This window comes from Nicotiana tomentosiformis, chromosome 2, assembly GCF_000390325.3.
Source record: "Nicotiana tomentosiformis chromosome 2, ASM39032v3, whole genome shotgun sequence".
In the NCBI taxonomy this organism is placed as follows: Eukaryota; Viridiplantae; Streptophyta; class Magnoliopsida; order Solanales; family Solanaceae; genus Nicotiana; species Nicotiana tomentosiformis.
In genome coordinates, this window is record NC_090813.1 from 91,986,769 (window position 1) to 92,010,943 (window position 24,175).

The window sequence follows — 24,175 nt, forward strand, 5'->3', positions numbered from 1 at the left end:
CATATTGAACCCATTTAGAACCAGAGTTGCGGGTACGATCTGATCCTGTAGGCCGAGCTGCTCTACTACCTTCAATCGGATGATATTGGCCGAGCTACCTGGATCGATTAACACACGCTTAATTTTAGTTTTATTCATGAGTACGGATATTACTAGTGCGTCATTATGAGGTTGGATGACCCCTTCTGCATCTTCATCATCAAAGGACAAAGTCCCCATGGGTACGTAATCTTGAGTCCGAGATCGCTTTTCCCTCACAATCGATGTTTTAGTGCGTTTAAGCACTGGTCCCTGAGGGGTATCGATGCCACCGATGATCATGTGGATGACGTGCTGCGGTTCTTCTTGCTCGTTTTGCTTGCTAAAATCCCTGTTTTTAAAATGGTCCTTCGCCCTATCACTCAGAAATTCCCGAAGGTGCCTTTTGTTAAATAAGAGGGCTATTTCCTCTCTTAGTTGCTTGAAATCTTGAGTTCTGTGACCATGGGTACCATGATATTCGCACGTTTGATTGAGATTTCTTCAGGCAGGATCGGTCTACATGGGTCGAGGCCATTTAGTGTCTTTGATGCGTCCGATGGCCGACACAATAGCGGATGCACCAACGCTGAAGTTATATTCTGATAATCGAGGTGCTTCTATAGGATCGACATATTTATCGAAGCCGCTCTTACTCATAAGTCCCCGATAATTTTGCCCTCGATCAATCCTTCGATTGTTCTGAACTGCATTGCGTGCTGAACCATTGTTCACCCGATCTGTGACGTACGGTTGATATCGGTCTCTGTTTGACCTTTATTCTCTGTCGATCTCCTTTTGGTTTTTAGTAACTGTCCCGTTCTGATGCACGGGTCCGTACGAAGCTCCCAACTGATCATCCTCGACCCTAATTTTCGATTGGTATCCATTTTGTACATCTGCCCAAGTTATCGCTGGATACTCAATCAAATTTTGTTTCAGCCGATGTGATGCTGTCGAGCTTAGCTCGTTCAACCCTTGGATGAAAGCTTGTACGGCCCAATCATCTGTGACCGGTGGTAATTCCATGCGTTCTATTTGAAATCGGGATACGAATTCCCTCAGCATTTCATTCTCCCTTTGCTTTACTTTGAAGAGGTCTAATTTCCTTGTTGCAACCTTTATTGCACCAGCATGTGCCTTTACGAACAAATCTGCTAACATGGCAAAAGAATCGATGGAATTCGGTGGTAAATTGTGATACCAGATCATCGCTCCCTTCGAGAGGGTCTCCCCGCACTTTTTCAACAACGCGGATTCGATCTCATCGTCCTCCAAATTATTGCCTTTTATGGCACATATGTAAGAGGTGACATGTTCGTTAGGATCGGTCGTACCGTTATATTTGGGAATTTCGGGCATACGGAATTTTTTGGGGATTGGCTTTGGCGCCGCACTCGACGGAAAAGGCTTTTGTATGAATTTTTTCGAATTAAGCCCCTTTATCATTGGTGGAGCCCCCGGGATTTGATCGACCCTGGCATTGTACGTTTTCACCCTCTTGTCGTTGGCTTCGACTCGTTTTGTGAGTTCCTCAAGAAATTTAGTAATTGCGGGAGTAGTCCTCGATTCTTGCTCGTTAGATTTCACTATGGCGGGCTCTGTTCCGGGGGTGACTTCTCGAAGTGGATTGGAATCTGGCCTGCTTTGTGCGCGAGTTTGGCTCTGTAGCTGAGCTATCGCTACTTGTTGGGCTTGTAGCATCTGGAAGATCATACGTAAGCTGGCCCCGATTTCCCTCGCGTTTTGGGTGTCTCGGGCTACGGATCGAGTACCGCCCTGAATGCTTCTTTCCGGTTCGGAACGCTGATTCGCCTCCAAAGCATCCAATGATATTTTGGCTCGAATTTCGGGTACTTCGATTCGAGCCTCGGTGCCATCGTTAATTGGCCTTCCGGCCCCTGGTGCCAAGTTGTTGGTTTCATCTTGAAGGCCGGCTTTGTTATCGATCGGTGAAGCCATTTGATTGGTGGTTATTCGTAGCTGATCCGAAATTCAAGATGTTTTCGAAAATAAGCACAAAGCACAATGGCATATTTTTTCAGATTTGTATCAAATAATCACTGTTATCCTCGGCTCCACGGTGGGCGCCAAACTGTTTACCCAAAAAATGGATAGAGTTGAATTTATACGCAGTTCCGAGGATATGTGGCGTAACTTAACACAAAGTGTAAGGATAAATAGAAATGTAAATATAGATTGCAGAGAATGCAAAATAGATAAGGTTGTTAGGAACAATGAATCTTAGAATTCAACAAATAGAATCAATCTAAGAAATCTGAAAGAACGATTCTTTACTGTAGAAGAATATAACGCTTTTATTACAATGTAAACCTGAGAAAAACTTGTCTTACAGAAATAGTAACCAAGCCCTTTTATAGTGGAGGGATTTGGCTCTAAGCATAATAAAATAAACATTCAGTGGGAGACCCATGATAAATCAGCTTTTCCACAATTTCTGCCAAGATTCTCTCTAGTGGGATTGCAACGGTTTTTGTCTGCGAGCTCGATTTTGGTTTGAGCTTGATTTCGACTCGAGCTCATGATCTTGGTTCGAGCCCGATCCTGGCTCGAGCCCTCGAATTGATTCGAGGTCAATGTTGGTTGGTCTCTAGATTATCAGCATGATAGATCTACTCTGCATCATGGTTCGATTTCGATTCGAGCTTGATAATGATATCGAACTCGACACGGATCGGCCTCTCCGGGTTCGAGGTTAATTTGTTCCACCTTCGGGATCTTATTTCGATAGATCACCGTTCGAACTCGATCAGACGTGCTAAAGCCAAAATCTATTTCGACCGTATACAGTATTATTAATATAACTTTTAAGGGCATAAAAGTCCAATAATATTATAGGATCATTTTGGTAATTCACGCTCAACTTTTGATCGTCATATTACAATGATGATTAAGGATTAGTGGTAAATGATCATGTGATGAATGACTTTATGTCACTTTCTTTTGAAACCCCAGTTTGCACATGAAAAAGGCACAATCATGTGCCATTACTTTCGCCTTGAACTAATCCACTAATACTCTTATGATTAGGAATTGAGCATTATCTTTTGTTCAGCTGCTTATGTTAATTAGTCAAGATCAACATGTATTAATGCTGGACGTCTGTTTACAGTAAAACTGGTAATTAATCATTAAGAAAATAATTACTTTGGAATCCCTCTAGGCTCTATCTGTATAAGGGAGTTTCGCTTTAGCTAATGACGTTGCCCAAAGCTTTTACTCTCATTATTATGCTCTCTAATTACAGGAAAAATAATTATTTCAAAAATGCCAGATGTTGGAATTTTTAAACTGTCAGAAATTAAAAAAAAAAAGTGATCTCCTACTAGTAGTAAGTAAAAACAGCTTCATAGATGTGTTAACATCGAACGGAACAAGAAGAAGGAAAACACCAAACATAACAATAAAACGTCCGATATCGTACGTCCAATCAGGTGAAAATTGGAAGAGTTCTTCCGGGTAAGTACTTTTGTTACTCCTCTAATTTAATTTAAATGACACAACTTTCTTATTAGTCCGTTTAAAAAAAAAATAACACATATATATTTGAAAATAATTTAATTTTAAATTTTTCATATGCCCACTTCACCTTTAATTAGAAATTTTTATAGCCACAAAAATGTCATGATCCCACAAAACTTTTGTCCCTTAAGCTTTTAGAACTACATATTTTAATTTTTTTTCTTAAACTTTGTGTCAAATCAAACTACATCATTTAAATTGATTACTTCCTTTCATCACCCGAACAAGGACTTGGGCAGGAAGTGTATATCACACATGAGTATCTTTGAGTTCAACCGAATCAATTGCTTTTCGTTGAAACAATGTATACATATGAAATACATAAAAGAAAAACGTATGGATTACTCGTTTTGAACCAACTAACTGTTGATTCTGAATATGCTTCAATTCAGTGTGCACCCTCAAATCAAGTGTCAACATTGTGGACGCAGTGTTGCCACAAATTTCTAGTAGATAATGTGGCTCAATTTTTGAATTTATCTGTCATTTAGTAACATCTCTCTTAGCTAAATTTGCATGACCAGATAACTATATTAAATGTGAAGTAATAAATTTTCACTTATAAATATTTAGAGCAGTGATGTTCATTAGTCAACAATATGGTCTGAGCTGGTTGTCCAGTGTAGATGTAGAAAAGTGAAAACCTCAATGTCAAAGTTTCTTTTCCTGCTGTTTGAGACTTTGAAACGATGTGGAAAATATATAAAAAATATGTATGTACTGTGTACAGCCTACAGGTGAAGCTATCTTGTCTTAGGTTTCTCATTTGCCTGGAAAAGAAAGATTTTCATTTTCTGGCAAATCCGTAATCAGTGGAAGACTTTCTGGGAAAATGATGGATAAGACCTCAAAATCTCCTCGTTAGATATGCTGGGTTCTCATGTCTGATTCTTATGCTTATATTTTCTTGGTCAACACTATTTACTTAACCCAACTACCTCGCAGAAAAAATTAAACTCCAATTACTTTAGACTTTAAGTTCATTTTCCAATTATTATTTTGTTAGGTGCAATTTTCTATTTCGAGATTGGAAATTCAGAAAATTTTGGGCGAATTAACTTGTGTTGTTAGATAATTGGATTCTTCATTCCCTTCAACATTCTAGAGATAATAAAAGTATGTTGCTCCGGCATTAGCGGAAGGATTGCAGTTACGTGTATCCTGCGTATTAATTATACCAAACGAATATATCATGTGAAAATCAATCAAAAGGAAATGAGGAATAATCTTGTTATCTTCAAGACATGGTTGTCTAAGCTCCACCTCTCTTTTCTTGAAAATGGAATCCTATATTAAGCTTTTTTAACTTTGAAATTGACAACTCAAGCTCTTAACAATCCAGTAACATCTTCTTTTTGCTGTCGTGTTTAGGTCAATTTTAGTATACTCCAACTATTTCACCGGATAACTGCAATTAGCTTTCAGCAGCACAAATAATGGCTACTACTATCCATCAATACTTAATCAGATAAAATGAAATCATCTACTCCCTTTAGTGTACTTTAATTGATTTTTTACAAGTTTTCACACATATTAAGAAATTCATATTTTAGCATTAATTAACAATGAAATTAATCATATTAACCTTAATTTATTCCTCGGACGTACAACAAATATTTCTAAGTTCTTTATTCCAGAGGCAACTTTGGAAAAAAGAAATTAATTTCTTCTTGATATCCGAAAAAATCAAATATTATGGACCAAACAAAAAGAGGCCAAAAACTCAAATAAAATGGACCGGAGATATTTTTGTCAAATACTGGAATTTGAACCCTCGTATCTCATGATTTTCACCAATTTACTCTATGATAATTAGTCACACAATTAAATGCAAAAATCTGGTAATTACATCTTAAAACAGGATTAACGAATCTGATAAGAGATGAAGCCGGTTAGTGATATGGTTCCCAGTTGTTTTCCATCTTCTTTAAAAGTTAGTAATGCTATGTAGCCCTATTCTATAGAGAGCAATTAGCCATAACCAATCACAATTGTACTAGTCTACTGTCGACCTCATTCCTGAATGGACTACTTCTATACCACGCGGCTTTCCTTTCCGGAGAAAACAAAACTTCTATATTTTCAATTTTAATTACCATATAGTATTAAAATAGTACTGGTCAGTTTTACAATTTTATGGTCCCAAGCTACAGTAAGGAACTTGGCAGTTGGTCAGCTTAATTTAATATTGGACCTTTGATTTTAAGTCCCAAACCACCCGTTTAGTTCCTCTATTTATTCTCCACGAGTGCAGATATCTTCCCTTCATTACCTCACTTTTCTTTTAAGTCAAGCAAACACATACTCGTGAGTCATTTTTCCATCTTCTTGTTTTATTTCTCTTTCAACTTTTCTAGCATATAATTAAGTAGATCACTAATTTCATTAGCACTAAACTGTCATTCCCTCCCCTGCAGGTTAAATAATGGCTATTTTAATACTTCTGTTTATGGGAATTTCCCTCATGTTTCAATCTGTTCATGGCTATTATGGTGGCTGGATCAATGCACACGCAACTTTTTACGGTGGAGGCGATGCTTCTGGAACTATGGGTACGATAATGGAAGAATTTTTACACTATCAGATTTAAGCTTAGGTTTTTTTATCCTTAGTCATATAGTAGGTATAATTCTAAAATGCTCTGAAATTTTCACAGGTGGGGCTTGTGGATATGGAAATCTATACAGCTCAGGCTATGGGACGAACACTGCTGCGTTGAGCACGGCGTTGTTCAACAATGGTTTGAGTTGTGGAGCATGTTTTCAGCTAAGGTGTGTGAATGCTCGACAGTACTGCTTGCCGGGAACCATTACTGTCACAGCCACAAATTTCTGCCCACCAGGTGGTTGGTGTGACCCTCCAAATCACCATTTTGATCTCTCTGAGCCTGTCTACTTGCGCATTGCTCAATATAGATCTGGCATCGTTCCTGTTGCCTACCGAAGGTAATTCAATACTACTATGTATACAGTATACTGAATAGACCGGAAAGTGTCATTGTTGATCGGGAAAAAGTCCAAATTTACCCTTTTCACCATACGAATTATCGTCATTTTCTAATGACGTCCATATGGACGTCCTCAAGAGCATAACGAAAGATAAAATTAAGATACTCTCTATGGTGCATAATAAGTGATTTTTTGGCATTTTTATTGTGGTCCGTGTCCTTTTTATCCTTTTCACCGTACGAATTATTCTTTTAGGTCAGATTAAAAGGAAAATTAGGTTAGAGGGAGTACTAATCTTAAATTTCTTGAATACGTGCATCGTTTACAGGGAGGAGCTAAGCTTAATTAATTTTCTTGAGTATGTACATCTATTGCAGGGTACCTTGCAGAAGAAGGGGAGGAATTAGATTTACGATCAATGGGCATTCTTACTTCAACTTGGTACTTGTGACCAATGTTGGGGGTGCAGGAGATGTACGATCATTGTACATCAAGGGTTCAAGAACTCAGTGGCAACCAATGTCAAGAAATTGGGGCCAAAATTGGCAGAACAACGCTTACCTCAATGGCCAAAGCTTGTCCTTCAAAGTCACCACAAGTGATGGTCGCACTGTTGTTTCTTATAATGCAGCTCCTCATTCCTGGTCCTTTGGCCAGACATTTACTGGAGGCCAGTTCCGTTAGAACCCAAAATCTTTTGCAAAAATATTAAAATTTTTAAAGTATAGTGCTTACTATATATTTAATTTAAATATTATTCCAAGAGTTGGCCTTAATTTGAGGGCTTTTACTCACCATAATTTAAGAAAGAAAAAAAATCTGGGAAAAGCGCAATTTGCACTTTTTGCTTGGCCATTCAATTGTGGAAGAAAAGGAATTGATGCGGCCTACTTTTTTTTGGGGTGGTTATTGACGTTTAGGGAGAGGCGGTTGTGAGCTTTTACTGCCCAACTTTATAGTAATAGCATTACAATATTGTGTGCATAGAAAAAACATATCTACCTTTTTTACTGTAAAAGAGCTAAGCACTAATTATGCTGAGTATATGTATGTACCAATTGTCTAGACTATTTGTTTGTAAGGACAAATGCTAGTACTATAATAAAAAGAAACTCCAAGTTGTATTAGGTGTAATGTCTTGTAAAGGGCAATCTCTCCACCTTACAATTTCTTAAAGGTTATGGTGTATTTTTCTTCTTTCTTTTTTGGTTATGGCCTATTTTTCTTCTTTATTTTTTGGTTGTGTTGATATGGGAAAGTTTGATTATAACTATAACAATAATTATGCCCCAATCTCAAACAAATTAAATAACAAATAACTTCAATCTAGGCAAATTAAAGTCTGATATATGGATTCTTACTGTTCATTTTCTTTATTTACTTCTATCCCTTCTCACAATTTTAAAATAGGAAGAAGTTTAGCAAAGAGATGCTAGTTGAGCTATATGTCATAGGATCATAGCTCATAGTGTTTGAAGAGAATACCCGGCGAAGATAAATTTTTATATTGATAGTTTGGAATGAGAAACATAAGGTTAAAAAGTCGTTGCTCCTTTCGCTAATGAGTAAATAAAAAAAAGTTATGAAAGAAAATTAATTATATCAGTAAAGACTAAAAAAATTATGTTCCTTTTAAAAACATATACTAATCGTATGTGCAGCGGCTGGTCTAGTTACTTACAGTGGGGTTTTAATTTTTTTCCTTTTCTCTACCGAGGGTGAGGGTGAGAAATGTAGAGGAAGTTGAAATAGAAGAAAACACATTAATAATAATGGTCCTCTAACTTTTCCAAGTTGAACAAAGTGGGCACTGTTCTCAACCTGTCATAATAACGAAACAAAATTTACCTACCAAAAGAAATTATGTTATTCCTAAAAAAGAATATAGACTTCAGTATAAGAGGAAATTGGATTAACTAAATCAAGTCTTTCACCGTTACGAAATGTAGCTCTATTCACAATTCACATACAAATATACAACCTTGGAAGAGTCAAAAGTCAATGCCTTTTTAGCACAAATCATATCTCTTATAAGGTGGTGAGGGGCTGGGGGCAGCAATCTAATCGAGTCCAGAATACTTATCTTGGCTTGATTTGATTTTTGTATAATCAAGTAAATTGATATTGAGCTTGACCTCAATTTGGTAGCAAATTATTTGCTCGAGCTAATGTCATAGAAAATTCTTATGAGTATTCTCTCCTTTTTAGACGAAGCAACCAAAGAGGATAAGTCGTTTGTATAATATATAGAACATGTAATAAGTAAGACTATAATGATTTAATCTTTAAAATGCTCTTCTCTCTCGGCGCAAGATAGTGTGTTACTAACGTGCACAGCTGCCAGAAATGGCGAGAGGATGGCCGGCGAGGAACGCAACTAAGACTGCTATGATAGCTGGTAACATAGGGGAAGCCACAGGTCGGAATATGGGTACCAAATCACCGGAAGTTGGGAACATTTCAATGGAACAGTGGCTGATTCTGAGCAGAGAGGCGATGCCTATCACACCGAATCAGCCAGTCAATCACGCTTCTTCAACTAAGGGGGAATATGAAAATGGAGGCAATTCAGCTAGAACAAGCCCTAGGGCTATTGAGATCAGTGAAATCCCTAAGATCACACCCAAGGGTATGGGTGAGGGGGAAAAAGTGCAAAGCAATACTGCTGGTGCTGCTGATAAATTGAAAAATGCAAGCCCTAAAAATAGTAAAAATGAGCTAGTAATTGGGGATACTGTTAATCAACAGCAAAATCAGAACAATATAGAGGTGACAGGACAGAAGAAGTGGACAAATTTATTCACTGGGAACAGACTAGCAGCAAAGGGAATGCCCTTGAGCTTCATAGCACCAACAATTAGGAATGGAGAGACAATAGTTCAACTCTGCAAAGAGGAAATAGAACAAGAGACTCAAAAATGGAGACAAGCTATAATCTGGGTGAATCCCCTACTATTGCATCTATGGAAAAGTTCATCACTTCACAATGGAATTTTGCAGCAAAGCCTAAGGTATATTTCCATAGCGATGGGTACTTCATTGTCAAATTTCATAGTATAGATGATAAGGATGAGGTTCTGTTACTCTAGCCCTCACATGATGAACAATAAGCATGTTATAGTGAAAGTTTGGACTGCTGATTTTGACTTTAACAAAGAGGTCCTCCAAACTGTTCCAGTATGAGTAAAGTTCCCAAACCTACCTTTGAATTGTTGGGGAGCCAAATCATTAAGCAGAATTAGTAGTAGGTTGGGTGTGTCAATATATGCAGATGAATATACATCACAAGTTGATAGAATTTCATATGCAAGAGTTCTAGTTGAGGTTGATGTTATAAGAGAGCTGCCAAAGTCCATAAAGGTTGCTGATCCAAATGGAAGAGAATTCACGCAGGCAGTCGTTTATGATTGGATACCAATATTTTTCTCTAAATGCATTCAAATAGGGCATAAATGCACTAGTGATGAACATCGAGTACCAAAGCCTAGACCAAAGAGTCAGGAGCATAAGCAAGAATGACAACAAAAGACAATAGTTATTGGGAAAGAAGTGCAACTAGCTAGAACCAATGAAGAAAAAGGGATGGAGAAAGCCAATGATCCTCAAGCTACGAAATCAAGGGAATTAGCAGATAGACAAGGTGATGAATGGCACAGAGTTAAAGGAAAATCAGCTGCTGAAGAATCCCAAAAAGGCGTACAAGATATACACATGCTCAGTACAGCCAATGATTTTACCTTACTGAATGAAGCAAAATCAGATTTGGCAAATCCAAGTGCAGCAGCAGGAAGGGGACAATGTAGTTATGTAGTGGAAGTACGTCTCTCAAACACTCTTTATACGAGTATGAAGTTAGTTACTTGGAATGTTCGGGGCCTAAACAAAGTCTATAAGCAAAAAGAGATGTAGTTGTTTATTAAGAAGAATAAAGTAAGTCTAATGGCTATCTTAGAGCATAAAGTAAAAAGTGCAATATAGTGCAGATTATAAATAAAATAGCTCCTGGCTGGTGCTGGAAAGCCAACTACATACATAGTAATAGAGGTAAAATTCTATTACTATGGGAAGGTAAAGATATCGACTGCAATCTATTATGAATGTCTAGTCAATGCATACATACCTTAGTTGCTATCAAATCTCTGAATATAAGATTTACTCTCACAGCTGTGTATGGGCTTCATACAGTGGATGAAAGGAAGTCATTTTGGAGTGAGTTGAGAAGCTGGCACAGTGGTATCCATGATCCATGGATATCTATAGAAGATTATAATGCAATAAGCAATGTAACTGATAGAGAAATTAGTAGTCCTGTTCAAGATTGGGAGATCAGAAACTTCAATAACTTCAACTTATGAAAGCAGTCTAGATCAAACTCAAAAAGGTAAAGCATGCAATGTAGGTTTTGAATAAAATTGAATATAATGGAGTGAGAGATAGGGTGAAAATATGCAGGCAGCAGCTCTTTGAACTACAAAAACAAATGGGAGAACCAGGCAACCGAGAATATGATTGCAGCAGAAAAGGAGATAAAACTACAGTTGGAAAAATGGGTGAACATTGAAGAAAGCATATTGAAACAGAAATCTCGAGTTCAATGGCTAAAGCTGGGGATACTAATTCTGCTTAATATTTTGCAAGCTTGAAGCAAAGAAATGCCCAAAAGAAGATAAAGAGCCTCATTAGTAGTAATGGGGAGGTTCTACAAACAGATGAGGACATTGAAGGAGAGGTAATTGGATTCTATAAGCAATTATTAGGCTCAACTTCAGAAATACTACCTGCAATCAATCCAATTATCACGAGGGATGGTTCAGTATTGACTAGAGATCAACAGCTGCAACTGATTGCCCCTATAACAAATGGGAAAATATAGGTTTAAAAGATATTATTGATCATAAAGCACCTGGATGTGATGGGTTTAATGTCATATTCTTTAAAAAAAGCTTGGACTGTCATAGGAACTGAAGTTACTGATGCAGTCCAGGAATTCTTCTCCAAAACAACTTTGTACCAAGCTATAAATTGCACTACTGTCACCCTTATCCCAAAAGTGGCTAATCCTTAAAAGATCAGATAGTACAGACCAATCTCTTGCTATACATTGCTATACAAAATCATGTGAAAGGTACTTACTAAGAGGCTGCAAAAAGTTATGGACTGGATAATGGATAAAATCAGTCTGTATTTGTTCTTGGTAGATTGATTAATGACAACATTATCTTAAGCCATAAATTGGTCAAAGGATATGGTAGGAAGGGAGTGTCACCAAGATGCATGCTAAAAATAGACATGAAAAAAGCTTATGACTCACTAGAATGGGATTACCTGGAACAGATTTTAGTATGCCTACAATTTCCAGCTAAATTTGTAGAGTGGATCATGAGATGTATCAGGACTATGTCATATTCCATAATAATCAATGGACATCCAAATGCTCCTTTTCCAGCTAAGAAAGGATTGAGACAAGGAGAACCCCTCTCACCTTTCTTATTTGTTCTGGCAATGGAATACTTTACAAGGCTCTTGAAGCAGCTAAGAAAGAACCCCGACTTCAACTATCACCCAAAATTCTCTAAGATGTACATTGTAAAATTAAGCTTTGCTGACGACCTTCTTTTGTTTTGTAGAGGAGACACAATCTCAGTACATATGTTATATGCTCATTTTCAGGAGTTTTCTCGAGAATCTGGTCTGGTGGCTAATGCAGAAAAAAGTTCTATATATTTTGAAAGTGTAAGTAGTTAAACTCAGCAACAGATACTACACTTGCTAAGCTTCTCGCAAGGCTCACTTCCTATCAAATACTTAGGGGTACCCCTTAGCACTAAATGAGTATCAATAGCACAATGTAAACCTCTGATTGATAAGATGCTAGGGAGGATCCAATCATGGACTACAAGGTTCCTATCGTATGCTGGGAGAGTCCAATTGATCAAGAGTATTATGTTCTCCATCCAAGTCTACTGGTCTCAGATCTTTGCACTACCAAAGAAGATCACCCAGCTGATTGAATCTGTATGCAGAAGATTTTTGTGGACATGAGGTGTAGAGCTATCAAAAAAGGCATTGATTGCATGGGATAAACTATGCTTTCCTAGATCAGCAGGAGGTCTTAACATTCTTGATGTGATCAATAGAACACGACAGCTATATGTAAACCCTTGTGGAACTTATGTAAGAAGAAATACAAGATGTGGATACAATGGGTTCAAATCTATATGGGAAACAAGGCACAATGTGGGGAGCTCAACCAAAGCAGGCCTCTTGGATAGTACAAAAGATACTGAAGGCAGAAAAATACTTTAAGGCACTCGGCTGGACTGAGGAAGAGGTACAAAGAATTGAGAAGTTTTCCATTAAAGACATATACTTGAAGTTAAGGGGTGACTTTCAGAAGATCAACTGGAGAAGGTTAGTATGTAACAATGCTGCCCCTCAAAAGTGAATTTTCAGTATGTATCTGGCAGCTTGGGGTAGACTGCTTACAAAGGAGAGGCTAGCAAAGTGGGGATGCTTAGAAGATATGAGCTGCTCTTTATGCGATGCTACAATAGAGAACACTAATCATTTGTTCTTCAATTGTACCTTTTCTGCGCAAGTATGGAGAGCACTGTTACAATGGCAAGGCATACGAAGATTACCTATGAGCTGGCAACAGGAGATAGAATGGGCAATCACATACTATAGGGAAAAGAATGCAACAGCTAAAGTCTACAAAATGAGCTTAGCAGGATCCATATATCACATATGGCAGGAGAGAAACCTGAGAATCTTTCAAGCTAAGAGTAGAAATGCAGCAGTGTTGATCAGAGCTATTGTTCAAGAAATACACTGTAGAGGAGAACTGAAGCAGAAGCTAGCGAGACGTTTGTAAAAGTTAGATCACTACCCGTATGTTTAACCGATGTATGCTAGTATTAGAGCTATACCCCGGTAGTTAAGGTAGGATAGTGAAGTCGATACACCTGGGATTGTATGTCCAGCGTGTATTTGCTATATCTTTCTTCTGTTTTGTAAATATTATTTGGTAAATAAAATCTTTGCTTACAAAAAAAAATGATTTAATCTTGGTTATTACAACTTCATATTACTGTTTCAATTTACTTGTTTTTGCTCTATAATCATAATTACTAGATTTCAAGTTCATCATCATATATGTTCAGCTACGTGAATTATTTTTAGTGCGATGACAATGAATAACGTTAATAGATCTATCCACACATATTTTACTATTTTTAAATTCTTCTTTAAACACTCATCTAGTTTAATATTTATTTACTTTGCATTCTATATTCTTTTACATAACGATCTAGTATTATATATTAATAGCAAAACATTTTAAATGATGTATCTAGTGATGATATAATAATGCATACCACACCTTCAAAAAGTTATAAAAATAGTGTTCCTTACTCGATCTACTATCTTTAACATAAGTATCAGTGTTTTTATTTTTACAGTGAGAATATCATAACATTTATTATTTTGATAAATTTGTTATTTTTATGTGATGACGCTCATACGATATAACTCTTGCCTAAGCTATTGATTGATCCGAATGTATTAGAGGAGTTAAATAATTTTTGACAAATATATCCTCCCATTAGGGTACTTCCATAGAGGAGAGACTTCCAATATTACTGCCACCATATCAACAGGGCCAGCCTAATGGTCAAGCAAGTAAAGCAGTTGCCTAGGGCCCTTATTTGTAAGGGCCCAAAATTTTCTGATTTTTAATGTATTTGTCTATTCATTTAATAATATCAAGTATTTGAAAAGAAAAAAAAATATTAAGTTTCAAGGAAAGGACGTTGGAGAACAATCGGTAATGGAATCTATTTTGGGAATTCAAGCCCCACGCGTGAACAACTGAACATCCCACTATGTTGTATCATTTGTCTACCATTATTATTATAAATGGGTCCATATTCTTTATCTTTTTTTATCTTTCTCTCTACAAAGCTTTTCTAGACTTTATATTCTAAAATTCCAATCTCATTCTGTTACTACCTCAAAATAAAATACCAGAACACAACTATACTGTGATGACCCAAAATATTATCTTTAAATTTAATAATTAATTATGTGTTCTAAGACCTCAAAAAGTACTATTTATTATTCCTCGACTTGCGTGCACAGTCCGTAAAATTTTGCGGAAAGTTTTCAGATGAAAAATGGATTAAAATGTGAATTAGATGTTTAAAAGACAACTGAGTTGACTTTGGTCAATACAATATATTGAGCAAACAGACTCGGATCAGTGTTTTGACAGTTCTGGTAGGTCCGTATCGTGAATTGAGACTTACGCGTATGCCCGGAATCAAATTCCGAGGTCCCTAGCCCGAGATATGGAATTTTGATGAAAAATTTAAAGTTTAAGTTCAAATAGTGACCGGATATCGAATTATGTGCAAATGACCCTGAAATAGAATTTTTATGATTCCAACAGCTCCGTATGGTGATTTTGGACTTAGAAGCGTAATCGAAATTTTATTTGGAAGTCCGTAGTGGAATTAGGCTTGAAATGCCGAAAGTTGAATTTTTGGGAAGTTTGATCGAGAGGTTGACTTTTTGATATCGGGGTCGAAATCCGATTCTAAAAATTTTCATAGCTCCGTTATGTCATTTATGACTTGCGTACAAAATTTGAGGTCAATCAGACTTGATTTGATAGGTTCCGGTGTTGTTTGTAGAAATTGAAAGTTTCAAAGTTCATTAGGCTTGAATTTATGTGTGATTCATGATTTTAGTATTGTTTGATGTGATTTGAGGTTTCAAATAAGTTCGTATGATGTTTTAGGACTTGTTGGTGTATTGGATTGAGGTCCCGAGGGCCTCGAGTGAGTTTCGGATGGTTAAAAAGTGGGACTTAGCTGCTGCAAAAGCTGCTGCAATTTTTCTGTTGGAAATGCTGTCAAAATCGGGCTGCCTGTCAAAATCGGGCTGCCTGACAAAATCGAGCTCCCTGACAAAATCGAGCTCCCTGATAAAATCGAACTCCTTGTCAAAATCGAGCTCCCTGACAAAATCGAGCTCCCTGACAAAATCGAGCTCCCTGATAAAATCGAACTCCTTGTCAAAATCGAGCTCCCTGACAAAATCGAGCTTCCTGTCAAAATCGAGCTCCCGACAAAATCGAGCTCCCTGACAAATCGAGCTCCCTGTCAAAATCGAGCTCCCTGACAAAATCGAGCTCCCTGATAAATCGAGCTCCCTGACAAAATCGAGCTCCCTGACAAATCTGTAAGTTATAAAAATAGGGGACTTCATCCCATTTGTCTTTTTGACGAATTGGAGCTTGAGGAGAGACGATTTTGATATATTTTCAAGGAAAAATATTTGGGTAAGTGATTCTAACTTGGATTTGGTCAATATACACGAATATATCATTGTTTTCACCATTTAATTAGTGTTTTGAGATTGAAATTTAGGAAATTCTAGAAATATCATAGAAACGAATTTTTGAGATTTCGGTGTCGATCCGGAGTCGGATTTGAGTGAAACTGGTATGGTTGGACTCGTAATTGAATGTGTTATCGGATTTTGTAAGTTTCGTCGGATTCCGAGATATGGGCCCCACTGGCAATTTTTGAGCTAATTTCAGATTTCATTGAAAAATGTAATATTTTCTTATGAAATTGATTTCTATAATTTTGCGTTGACTGTATCGAATTAATTATGATTAGATACGAGTCGATCGGAGTCGAAAAATCGAGGAAAAAGTATAATACTTAGTTAAATTGGAGCAAGTCGAGGAAAGTGACTTGTCCAAACTTGTGTGGGGGAAATTTCTCCAAGAATTGATATTAATGTGATTATTGAAATGTGTTGAAAGTCGTGTACACGAGGTGACGAGTGTGTACACGGGCTAAATGTGAAAGATTATATTTTTAAATTGTGTAGATCATTGTTGCGCATTTATTAAATTATTTTATCTTGTTATATTCTTCATCATTGATCTGAGATATATATATTTTAAATTTGTTTGACCTTTTTCTGCTAATTATTTTACCTGTTTAATTGAAACTTGGTTTCTTTTATACTGTGCATTATTGAAGGTTGATTTTCTTTAAATTAAATATTATTAATACGAAGTATTTGATATTTTTAAATTTGATACTGAAGCAACATATTAAAAATTTGAAATATTATTTTTCTGAATTATTTATTCTTGAATATTTTCGTAAGATTTTTTTGGTACTCATTGTGATGGAGCCGTGAGCTCTTTATTGTGGAAAAAATATTATTGTTGGATTATTCTGGCATGAGCCGTGAGCTCTTTATTATTGTAAAATATTGTTGTTGATTTATGGTAAAAAAAATGAAATATTGGGCACTTGAGGTGTAAATTGTGATATATTGTTATATTAATACGCATACGGTGGTATAAGGTCTGGGTATTGAAACACATGCGGTGAGATAAGGGTGGCTTGATATGCGTGGCTAGTAGGGGTGACTACTAGAAGTCATGCAGTGTGATAAGGGTGGCTAAAACGCGGGATACTATTTCGGAAAAAATATTTTCTTTAAATAAATCGTGAAGGCTCCCGCGGTGATATAAGAAAATGAGATATTGTGAAATTATTTATAATTTGGGACTACGAGGCGGTACCTCGGTAGTGCGCTTGTTGATATTGATTTATGGCCATAGTTGCCTTCGATTAATTATTGTGATTTTCATAAAGTTGAAGGAAATTCTGTTTTGATTCCACGAGATATTATTTGAAATTATTTGGTGTCATTAAATGTGACATACTATTCGATTCATTTCCAATGTCATTTTATTTTACTATATTGTTAAACATTTTACCATGCCATTATTATATTCCAGTAGGGCCTCACCTGACCTCGTCACTACTCTACCGAGGTTAGGCTTGGCACTTATTGGGTACCGCTGTGGTGTACTCATACTACACTTCTGCATATCTTTTTATGCAGATCCAGGTATATCTTACCAGCCTAGACGTCAGTGAGTTACCTGCGTACGGAGACTTCGAGATATATCTGCTAGTGTCCGCAGACTCCGGAGTCCCCTTCTATCATTTTATGTTGCTTCCTTATATTTTATTTAGACCTTGATATATAGAGACATTGAGAATAAATTCTTAGAAGCTTGTAATTTATTTCTACCGGGTTTTGGGAGTTGAAATTGTTTGAATTGTAGTTTATTTATTTCAGATATTTATTATTATTCCGCATTGTTAGGCTTACCTAGTTTTAGAGATTAGGTGCCATCACGACATCCTACGGAGGGAATTTTGGGTCGTGACATACACAAGTACCATCTGTTTGATTTGCTCTCAATTATTTTGGCCTTACATCAAGAATTGTGAAGTAGCAAAAGCTTATCAAATTATCTATTTGTTGTCTTGTTGAATCAGGTTTGACCGTTCTATATTTTATTATTTGCATCTACTTTTTGATTTTTTTGGATATATTTTCTTTGTAAGTATATATTTTCTTTTTAGTTATTTATTAGAGTTTTAATATGTCAACTAGAAAATATGAATCCGGATGTTCAAAACGTCAAAAAAGGAAAAGGATTGAAACTCTAGTACAATCCCAAAAAGGAGCACTTGATAAATTTGTAGCGAATAGTAAAAATTCTAAATCAGAAAATGTGAAAGATTTTATGATAGATGAACAAATCACTAATATAATTGAGATAGACAATAATAAAATTCAAGAAGAAGAGGAAGGAGGAGAAGTTGTCGAGAAACCTAACATATATCCTCAAGAAAAACAAGAAGTTCTAAATAAGTTGGATAATTATACTCTCAGAAACATATATGATCCTAGTCAATGGACTAGTATAGATACAAAATTGAGAGATCTATTAGTAGAAAAGGGGCCAATTAAAATTACTAACATAGATTTTTCAAAGGATAAATTCTTTAGACATTTTTCTACTACAAATTATATTCAGAAATTGGCTAATGGAGAAAGACATGAAAGAAGATGGTTAGTTTACTCTAAAGATTTGGGGTATTTTATTTTTGTTGTAAGTTGTTTAATACGGCTTCTAGCTTTTGTAGCAGTAAATTAGCTAGTGATGATAATAATGATTGGAGAAATATAAGTGCTAAGCTCAAAGATCATGAAACATCAAAAGAGCATATTATTAATATGGGTGCATGGATTGATTTAGAAATGAGACTGCACAAAAGTAAAACAATTGATAAAGATATTCAAGAACAAATCAATAGAGATAGAGAGTATTGGAAAAATGTATTATCAAGAATTATTGTTGTGATAAAAACTCTTAGAAAAAATAATTTGGCATTTAGGGGAAAAAATGAAAAGATCTATCAAGAAAGTAACGGAATTTTTTTGAGTCTAATTGAAATGATTGCAGAATTTGATCCAATCATGCAGGAACATGTTCGCCGAATTAAGCATGATGAAATCCATAATCATTACCTTGGACATAATATACAAAATGAATTGATAAATTTATTAGCTAGTGAAATTAAGAATAAAATTATTGACAAAATTATAGAAACAAAGTACTTTTCAATCATACTTGATTGCACTCCAGATGCAAGTCATCAAGAACAAATGTCTTTTATATTACGGAGTGTCGACATCACTGTAACTCCAGTAAAAATTACTGAATATTTTTTAGAATTTTTAAAAGTTGATGATACAATTGGAAAATGTCTTTTTAAAGTTATTGTAGATGAGATAAAAAGTATTGGACTTGATATTGATAATTTAAGAGGATAAGGATATGATAATGGATCCAATATGAAGGGAAAACACCAAGGAGTGCAAAAAAGACTGCTCGACATAAATCCTAGATCATTTTATAAACCATATGGGGTACTTTGTGATATGGCTAATTCTTGTACCAAAGCTATATCATTTTTTGGAGTAGTACAACGTATATATTTACTATTTTCTTTTTCTACTAAGCGATGGAAAATTTTAAAAGATAATGTACCTAGCCTAACTCTTAAATCATTATCACAAACGCGTTGGGAAAGTCGAATTGAAAGTATTAAAGCAATACGATTTCAAACTTCACAAATAAGAAATGCTTTATTGAAATTAGTAGAAGTTAGTGAGGATCCAGAAACTAAAAGTGAAGCTAGTTGTTTAGCAACTTATGAGTTTGAAAATTTTGAGTTTTTACTGGGTATGACTATTTGGTATGATATACTATTTGCAGTTAATTCAGTTAGCAAACATTTACAATCAAAAGATATGCATATTGATGTTGCCATAGATCAACTTAGGGGTTTGATTTCTTTTTTCAAAAAATATAGAGAAGAAGGATTTGCAACTGCCATTATTTCTACTAAGGAAATTGCATATGAGTTGAATATAGAACCTGAATTTCGTAATAAACGTGTAATATATAGAAAGAAACAATTTGATGAGAACGTTGATAATGAAATTACAAAATCTCTTGAAGAATCTTTTAGAGTTGATTACTTCTTATACATAGTAGACCAAGCTATTTTTTTTACTTCAAAGTAGATTTGAGCAATTTGAAGCGTATGAAAATATTTTTGGTTTCCTATTTAGTGGCAAAACATTGAGATCTCTAGATGATGAGAACTTAAATAAAAATTGTTTTAACCTTGAATGTTCTTTAAAACATAATAGTAACTCTGATATTGATGGTTTAGACTTATTTTATGAATTAAAAGTTTTAAGGAAAATAATACACGTAGAAGATGATAATCTAATCGATATACTTAATCATATAAAAAGACTTGATTCTTTTCCAAATGCTTATATTGCTTATAGAATAATGTTAACAATTCCTGTAATAGTTGCCTCAGCGGAAAGAAGTTTTTCGAAATTAAAATTAATAAAATCTTACTTAAGATCAACAATGTCTCAAGATAGATTAAGTGGATTAGCTATATTATCAATTAAAAAAGAATTATTAGAAGAAATCGATTACAAACAAATTATTAATAATTTCGCATCTCAAAAAGCTAGAAAAATAAATTTCAAATAAAATTATGAGTTTTCTTCTACAACAAAAATCTTAGGGCCCCTATTGAAGTTTGGCTTTAGGCCACAAATATCATTGAGCCGCCATCAAGCCCAACATGAATATTACTAGAAATTAGCATGGAAATCTTTAATCTAGCGCTGCTGAAAATAGAGTCACCTATTAATAAGTGTGTAGAAAACGGATCCAGAATTAATTAGATTAGAAATAGCGTTTTCTTTCACAATGTTGTTAGGGAAGAGCCCCATTACTAATAAGATTGGATATTGGACCCATTATTCAGTCGTTTGGGAAGAAATGAGAGTATTATCTTACTAACACTATTACTATAATTTATATGTCCTGTGATGCAAATTAGAGAAATACTCACACAACTAAAACCGCTAGGCAGAACTCTGCATTCTCGTATTCATTCTCTCCCATTTTCATTCGTTGATAAAAAAGAGCAGTGATATCACTCAAAACTTGAGTGCTAGTAATATCACCCGAATTGGCCTCTGGCAAAGTGCTACTAGTCGAACCTTCGTGGGACCTCAGAGATCCTAAATCCACCGGGAAATATGAATTAGAAGGAGAATTTGAAAAAGAATTAGTTATCTATAAAGAGAAAGAAAAGTTTTATTATGGTTCTGCTTCCTCTTCCAATTCAGAAAGATTTGTGAGAAATTATCGGTTGGATTGGTCTGACCAAGAAAGACATGGGGCTTTTGGGTCTTGCTTGGGCCTAGTGTTGTATGGCTACCTAGAATTTTGATATAAGTTTACAAGGCAATAGTAGTACTAACATACTTCTTGTTTATGTTTAAGGCACAACCTCTGTTCTCAATTACTTTCTATATGTATTATTATTGTTGAGAATTGCCACAAATTACCTCTCCAGAATGCTCAAGAGTTTACTATCTAAACTCTAAGTAAAAATCAATCTAACTTGGGAAATTAACGAAAAAAGAGATAGGACATGTAAAATATTAGAAGTCGCATAATAAGGCAATATAAATTACATATTTATTTTTATGATTAGAATATTATAGATAAATTTGTCTAAGGTAGGATATATACTAGTTATCTGATAATAAAATTTGATAGAAACCTTAATCGATGATTCTCGATAAGCAAAATAAGTCAACTAATCTAGCATAAATCTAAAATACCACAATAAGGTTGCTTCTTCCATGTTATTGTCCCATTTCTACAGCGACCTAGTATACTTCATCAATAGTCTTCTCAAGTGTCCCTAGGACAGTGCAACTATATATTTTAATCAGTGACATCATGTCTGTTTAGGTCAAAATCTATCTTAGAATATTTAAGATAAGATAACACTAAAGAAAGAGTTCTCGAGCCGTCGTCGGTCGAGGTGGAGCCAGAAGCAGCAAGACCTATAGCCGAAGAGTCGACGAGAGCCATAGTCGAGGTGTTGATAATGGTCGAAGTCGAGCATCGCTGATGAATATTCATTTTGGAAGAATAACCTTTGACAAAAGATTCTCTCTTTTGCTAAGATACAAACACTAACTTTTCATCAAGATTCTTATCTATATTATTCTATACTTTTGCATCAGATCCTAGAATAATTCGATCATTCAAGGATTTGTCTGTCACTCATCATTGTCAGGTGGAACAACCGACTAGTTCTTTTATTGGGTGAATCACTCCTCTTATTTACTTGAATATCATTTATTATTATTCATTGTTATGCTACATTATTGCTCATACTTTTTGAAATAGTTATTACATGCTGTTATTACTTTCCTACCAAATCTATTCGACGCTAATCACACTTTCGAAAGTCACATCTGAAAAAATTATTTTTTTTGGTAACTAATTAACTTTATTACCAATTGAAACATATGTACAGTATACAAAAAAACTGCTTGTTGGACATCATGTCCCAACAGTCATCATAGTAAGAAGCAACAAGCCAAACAAACAAAAGCTACTATGTTTAACCCATTATCACACAAATTTAATTATTTGAATCTAAGAGTTATATTTTTTTGGTCAATGACAAGATTATAATCCAAAACATTACAACAGAAGCAGATAATTTGAGCCAAATTGATGATCATCATAAGCAAAGGTGAATCAGATAAATTAAAGAATGTAATGTTACAAAATGTTTATGTTCATCTAATTTTTTGCTTCTATTTTTTTTCTACAATGAGATGATATTTAAATTATTTAAATCAGTTTGATAAATTCCTGGAAATCAATTCTGCCATCTCCATTTTCATCGAAAGCCATGATCATCTTCTTGCAATTTTCCAAGTCTGCAGCTTGCTTTAATCCCAAAGCGCACAGAACTCTCTGCAAATCCCATTCATCAATAAATCCATCTTTGTTCTCATCAAAGACACCAAAAGCTTCTTTAACATCTTGCTCTTTAGCTTCTAGTTCCTCTCCAAATAGGTCAAAAATGTCACTAGAATCCAACCTCTCTTGAATCTTTACACCTTCAGGATGGACAAAAATTCCCAAATTAGCCATAATTAACTCAACTTCTTCCCTGCATAGGCTTCCATCAACTACTTTCTCACTAAAAGATGTCAGCTTTTGGTAGGTTTTTTCCTTTTCACCATCAACTTTGGATTTAGCAAAAGACAAAAAACTGAAAAATCTTCTTGCACAGTCAAAGATTATATACAGAAAGAAGAAGCCCACGAAGCCATGAATTAGCAAAGGCACAGGAATTGTAGTTACAGGGAACTTCTTGATTGGGAAGCGATTCAAATAACTAGGAGCTGCCATTTTAATTGTATGTTAATTGGAACTTCTTTATGTTATGGTGAAAGGAGGGTGATATTCTTGCATGCAGATAGAAAATATGAGGAAAAGAGAGTTTGTTGTTTTGTTGTTGATGAGAATGGGGGAAGGTACAACGGAAATATATATACAAAGAGGGAATTAAACTAAGGAGGTTGAATTAAGTTTGAAATTTCAAGAGGAAGGTGCTTAGTGGGTGCAGTTTATGAGTTCGTGGGAAAAGATGACCAAAAATAATCAAGATTTGGTCTTCAATTCCACCCAATGGAAGTGTCAAAGAAGTTTCATAATTTCTTACTGTGAAGAGTCATTTGCCTCTTTGTTGGAAATATGGTGGGGCAGGCTGGCCGTTTTTAAAAAAAAATCATGTTGTCAGTTTGTGGTTGCTTTTGCCTCAAATTAAGCCTCTTTCAGTGACGAAAAAAGCCTCTTTTAGTTGACCATTATAAGAAGGAAGGTACCCTGGAGTTTCCTCATTGATTTTGGTAGTATACTTAGTTGGAAAAGCACAATAATCGTTCAAGCTTAGGCGTGTTAATAACATTATTTTAAAAGATACTTAGTATATATTTCACTAAATTCAACAAGCTCTCCTAATATAACAAAAAAAAATAATCGATAAGATAAAACCTAACAAAGATGAGAGAGAAATCCGCCACTTTTGTGTTTCCATTCAATTAGTAAATCCAATTAAAATTTTATTTGCTTATTAAAAGAATAACTCTTTATGCCCTCGAAGAGGAAAAAGTTATTTTTAACCAATTAGAGATTCTTCTTTCTGACATTTTATTCAGGTTCTTTCGCACATAAATTTTTTTTTTTTTTTTTGGTTAAAGGTTGATTGAAAGTACTTAGCAGCCGGGCACTAAGGAATTCACTGCTTTTTCCATGCTATATCTTCTTTCTTAATACACTTCAAAGTGGAAAATAATTG

The 24,175-nt window shown here is 35.2% G+C and overlaps 3 protein-coding genes across 3 annotated transcripts; 2 read left to right on the forward strand and 1 right to left on the reverse strand.

Moving 5' to 3' along the window:
- Positions 1–5,470: 5,470 nt before the first annotated feature.
- Positions 5,471–7,636, forward strand: LOC104086871 (expansin-A10-like). Its single transcript, XM_009591214.4, has 4 exons — positions 5,471–5,868; positions 5,979–6,113; positions 6,218–6,506; positions 6,887–7,636. Exons 2-4 carry the CDS (start codon positions 5,987–5,989, stop codon positions 7,191–7,193), a joined length of 723 nt encoding a protein of 240 aa, XP_009589509.1. The 5' UTR covers positions 5,471–5,868; positions 5,979–5,986; the 3' UTR covers positions 7,194–7,636.
- Positions 7,637–12,711: 5,075 nt separating this feature from the next.
- Positions 12,712–13,383, forward strand: LOC104086872 (uncharacterized). The gene is made up of 2 exons (XM_009591215.1): positions 12,712–12,920; positions 12,963–13,383. The coding sequence occupies exons 1-2, from the start codon at positions 12,712–12,714 to the stop codon at positions 13,381–13,383; spliced, it is 630 nt and encodes a 209-aa protein (XP_009589510.1).
- A 9,153-nt stretch (positions 13,384–22,536) lies between these two features.
- LOC104088195 (probable calcium-binding protein CML46) lies at positions 22,537–23,354 on the reverse strand. Its single transcript, XM_009592838.4, has one exon. The coding sequence runs from the start codon at positions 23,224–23,226 to the stop codon at positions 22,660–22,662; it is 567 nt and encodes a 188-aa protein (XP_009591133.1). The 5' UTR covers positions 23,227–23,354; the 3' UTR covers positions 22,537–22,659.
- Positions 23,355–24,175: the final 821 nt, after the last annotated feature.